Here is a 4865-nt window from a genome sequence, read left to right on the forward strand (position 1 = left end):
GCCCCCCCCCCCCCACCCCCCAACAAACCATCACTATAAGTTTGCATGTAAAAGGTGATCAGTGTAATAATATACAGTTTTTTTTCTTCTAATGTCATATATATGCCAACACAATGCAACTCTTACAATATAGTCTGTTTGGCCAAGTTTAGTTTTACTTCTTTTCATGATGTAGAAGAACGCAAGAGAAATTAATAGTGCATGTGATAAGCAGAAAATGGTGATTTCATTAATCAAAACAAACACAACTTGCAATATTGAAAGATAAAAACCTTCCATTCAAAGGGCATTAGAGGAAGGAATTGCATTCAGAAAGAAAAAAAGGAAAAAAATTCAAAAACAGCAGACTCTCCTTCATTGTATGTTCCATCTTCTTGGTTGGATTTTCAACTATTCATCAATGGCCAGTGGAACTTTCTCAGCCTGAAATACAAAACCAACAAATATTCAGATAAGCAGCAGAGTGACAAACTTTATAAACAAGTTCAATTATTAAATACAGAAGTGACACTTACAGATTTCTTAAACATGAGTTCATAGAACATTTCGAGATAACGCTTCTTTGCACTAGCAACTTTGTCATTTTTGGTTGCAAACTTCCAGAATCCGTAAATTCCTGATAGTGTCATCACTTTCTGTGAATAAATTTGCCATGTATACCTAACAAAAGTAGAAAGTTAAGAAGTGTTAGTTTTAATTTGTTCAAAAGTTAAAAACTATATATGGTTTTGGTGATTAAATGAAAAATCATTACTTCTCGATGATACGTTGTAGGCCTCCCTTGGATATGTTTTCCCAATAACTTGGATCTTCTTTGGATTTCTCAAAGAACTTGACCAAAAGATCAGTAGCCTTGTCGCCCTGATTAGGGTCAATGTGGAATCCAGATTTTCCGTGTACTATAATCTCAAATGGTCCACCATTGCAAGTAGCAAATGTGGGCAAGCCACAAGTCATGGACTCAACAACTGTCAAACCAAAAGCCTCATAGAAGGCTGGCTGAACGAAAGCACCCCTCGTGTCTGCAATGTAACGGTAAAGCTCTCCGTTCCTCACACGATTCATCTGGGAAGAAATCCACCTGAATTGGCCATTCAGGTTGTAGGTTTCAATAAGGTCATACATTTTCTTCATCTCTGCTTGCTCTTCCAAATCCTTGGATTCTTTCCTTCTGTCTCCACCAACAACCACAAGGTTAACAAGCTCCCTCAGCCTTGCATTCTTGGCATACCATTCCACGAGTCCTGTTAGATTCTTCACGCGGTCTAGCCTTGCCATGGTGAAGAGAATTGGCTTGCTACGGTCCTTCAACACACATCTGTTTATGTAGATATAAAAAAGGATTAATTAATCTATTCGGAAAAGGAGTTGAAATGAAAATCAAATGAAGGAGACTAACAGGTGCTCCTTATTCTCAACAGGACTGTAGAGAAGTTCTTCGATTTCAGGGTGGAACTTGGTTAGCCTTTTCTCCTTTTCAGTGTAAGGGAAGTAGATTGACATATCAGCACCAGGGGATACAATGTTGAACTTTGGATCAAATGAATCGATTCCATGGACTACTCGGTACAATCCAGGCATGGTAAAAGCAGTGTGGCTCTCATACTGCCCAACAGTATTCTTACTGTAAATCAAGAATTTCGATTATTAACAGGATAGTAAAATAATGAAACAGGACTTAAGATCAGCAATTTCAAGTCCATTTGTGTTTTTACCTTCCAGCAATTTCTTGGAAAGTGCTGGTGATGATGAAATCAGTGTGATTCATGGCGTAAAGATCAGCAGTGAACTGACTTGAGAAATGATACTTGTCATCGAATTTCTTCCAATATAGGTCAGAGTTTGGATACTTGGTTTTCTCCAAGGCATGAGCAATAGTGCATTGAGTAGCCCCAAATTTCTTAGCCAACAAGGAGGCAGCAAGGTTACCCTCACTGTAGTTGCCAATGATCAAGTCTGGTTTAGCTTGCAATTCTTTGACAAGTTCTTCCGCGACATCCTGATGATTAATTTTAAATGTATCTTTGTCAGCAAACACTTTCTAATCTTAAATTAGAAGTTTCAAATACATTTTCATTGTTTTATGCTCAACCTCGGTGAAAGTTTCCATGTATGGCCAGACTTCGAATCTTGAGATCCATTTGCGCAACATTCCCTTCTCAGTTCTAAATGGAACACGAATTATATGAGAATGCTCTGCTCCGTATACTTTCTCCATACGCTCACCACAAGTGGTTCCTACTGCATCAGGCAGCAGCCTGGTTACCTGATATGATAACAACAAAAAATGATCAATTCAAGAAAGTAAGAAATTGGAAAATCAATTTCATTTTGAGGTAAATCAAACGCGGGAAAATGGATTCATACAACAAGGATGCGAGGGATGATATCATCTAGTCCTTGATGCTTCAAGCGGAGAAGCATCTCAGTCTCCATTGCTGGAACTTGATCAAGAATGTAAACAACCTATTCAAGAATGCTGATTCAGATGGTATAAAGGACTTGATCAAGAAAGAAAATTTCTTGATTTTGCTGTATAAAAACACTGATGATTTTTGTTGGACACAAACCTGGCCACCAGTATCAGGATAACCAAGAACGTTTTCTTGGGCGAAATAACCATGTGGGGTGAGAATGACAACATTGAAAACTAGTGGGATTCTTCCAAGGAAGTTTTCCAAAGAAGATGCATTAGGTGCCTCAAGGAGGTGCAACAAATGTTTGATGGTTTCTTGCACGCGTTCAGCAGTGTTTCCCCATCCTCTTTCCAACCCAATCTCTTCAAACTTGGATTCAAAATCGGAGTACGGAGTTTCTGAACTCAGTGTGCAAAGATATTCCTCTGCTTTCTTCAGGACAAATTGGAAACTTTCCAGGCTTTTGATGCTTTCTTTCACCATCAAAGACTGTTCAAATTGACATAATTAGAAAAATACACAAAAACAATAGCCTACATTGTTTATTAGTTAACTTTACTACCTTTCCTTTGTAGTTATGTTGTCTGAGAAAGTCAAGGAGGCACTTAGCGATCTCCTTGTCATGGAACATTGTTGAAGCAATGTGGCGATTAAGAAACTCTAGACCATTACCAATGGAGTCCGAAAGTGTCTTTGTAGGAGTAACAGTAGTAAATGGCTCAAAATCCATTTCCAAGATGTTTCCACTGGTAACATAAATAAGACACAAAACAGTAAGACTCAAACAAGAAAAAAGAACTACTCAAATTCATGACTAAAATTACCTTTCATCGACAACATTCTCTTTCAATTGAAGGTACTCAGGTATGGTCAATTCAGCAACTTTCTGTTGCTTAAGATTCAGTGACAAGTACTCCCACACACCGGGCCTTGGACGTACAGCTAATGCAAGTTGTGGTGGTACAACAATAGCTTCCTGGCTACAACTGAGTATTTCCACAAGTGCACTATTACCAACATTTACTCCATTCTTCATACTATTCACAGATATCAAATGGTTCAAGAGATCAAGTGGTTTCATAACCCCTTTTCCTTCACTTTCAATCCTGTGACAAAATAACATACATTAGCGACAAACAAATTCTATAGCTAAACAACATAATCCACGGATTAAGCTATTCAGTGACAAAGTTCGTAGCTAACTACAATTCTAAACAAAAATTATGTACTAATGTACCTTGACTTGAGTGATGAAATTTCATCTGGACGGGCCAAAATGGCTTCCTCCAAACGTTCCTTAATACTAAGACCACTAGAAGCCATTTTTTTTCCTTTGAAACTGAACGTTGTTCTGTTCAAGTAAACAAAGAAAGAACAGGTTAAACGTTTGATGTGAATTACCAAATGAATTAGGCCAAATTTATAAGGATTATGTAACTAATTTTTTTTTGACTGTAGATGCACCAAAAATTAAAAAAAAAAAAGGTGACATTATTTGAATGATGAGAGATCTCAACTTGCACTAATTAAGATATTTTTCTAAGCAAGCTAGCTATTGTTATTGATTGGTCGAGCACCAAAAAGATGTAACACAACCACCAAACTTTAGGTGTAAGATTAATGATGAAATTAGACACTAATTATAAATCTACATCACCTAATGAAAAAAAAATTAAATGAACAAGATTCATGAAAAAGGTTATAAAGCTAGTGAAATTTGACCTTAAGTCCAACAAATATTGAGAAAACGACTAAATAAATGCAACATTATAATGATAATGAAGAAAAAACTAGTGGTAATATCTAACAGTTATTTGAGTTAGACATTACATTTAGATTCGTTAAAGCCTATATATAGTGATGGTTAGAAATGTTCATATTTCTTATCATTATTATTAAATATAAAATAACGACAATTATATTATTATCGTTAAATAATTAATGATACTAAAACTATTGATGGTAAGTGTAATGAAATATTGTTAGACTACAGCCAAAAAGGAATTGTCCCTTTTTCATTTTTTTCCCCAAATGAACTAGTTGTTCTTATCCACCAAGAAAGCATCTTGTAACTGTTTATGATTTTTAATTTGCTAAAATCTTCTATTTTAAGAGCTAATAATATCGTTTACTTTCAATTATTATGGATGCAAAAGGGGGTGGCCCTTTTACTTTTTGTGTCTTTTACCTCTAACTATAGCCATAAGCCAAAAATAGTGGAATAGTAAATAAAACAATAATAGTAAATTAAAGAAAAAATGAATTAATGTATGGCTAAAAAATTGGAGGACGTAATTCTGATCATGCATGCAACACGCACATCATAATATGTAGTTTGTCATTCAATTGCATCAATTTTTTGTCAAATCTAAAGGGTATATGCAACTTCATTTCAATTGTTTTTCTCTAACAAGAGAGACTTGACGAATCAAACACTGACAAGAGGGG

The 4865-nt window shown here is 35.7% G+C and overlaps 1 protein-coding gene across 1 annotated transcript; it reads right to left on the bottom strand.

The window, feature by feature from the left end:
- Nucleotides 1-198: 198 nt before the first annotated feature.
- LOC107026596 (sucrose synthase-like) lies at nucleotides 199-3823 on the bottom strand. The gene is made up of 11 exons (XM_015227631.2): nucleotides 3655-3823; nucleotides 3242-3523; nucleotides 2980-3163; nucleotides 2571-2906; nucleotides 2368-2466; nucleotides 2093-2266; nucleotides 1716-1999; nucleotides 1400-1624; nucleotides 755-1318; nucleotides 516-660; nucleotides 199-423 (listed from the first exon to the last, which is right to left on the bottom strand). The coding sequence occupies exons 1-11, from the start codon at nucleotides 3738-3740 to the stop codon at nucleotides 391-393; spliced, it is 2412 nt and encodes an 803-aa protein (XP_015083117.1). The 5' UTR covers nucleotides 3741-3823; the 3' UTR covers nucleotides 199-390.
- Between the last annotated feature and the right edge of the window lie 1042 nt (nucleotides 3824-4865).

This window comes from Solanum pennellii, chromosome 7, assembly GCF_001406875.1.
Source record: "Solanum pennellii chromosome 7, SPENNV200".
Lineage (NCBI taxonomy): Eukaryota > Viridiplantae > Streptophyta > Magnoliopsida > Solanales > Solanaceae > Solanum > Solanum pennellii.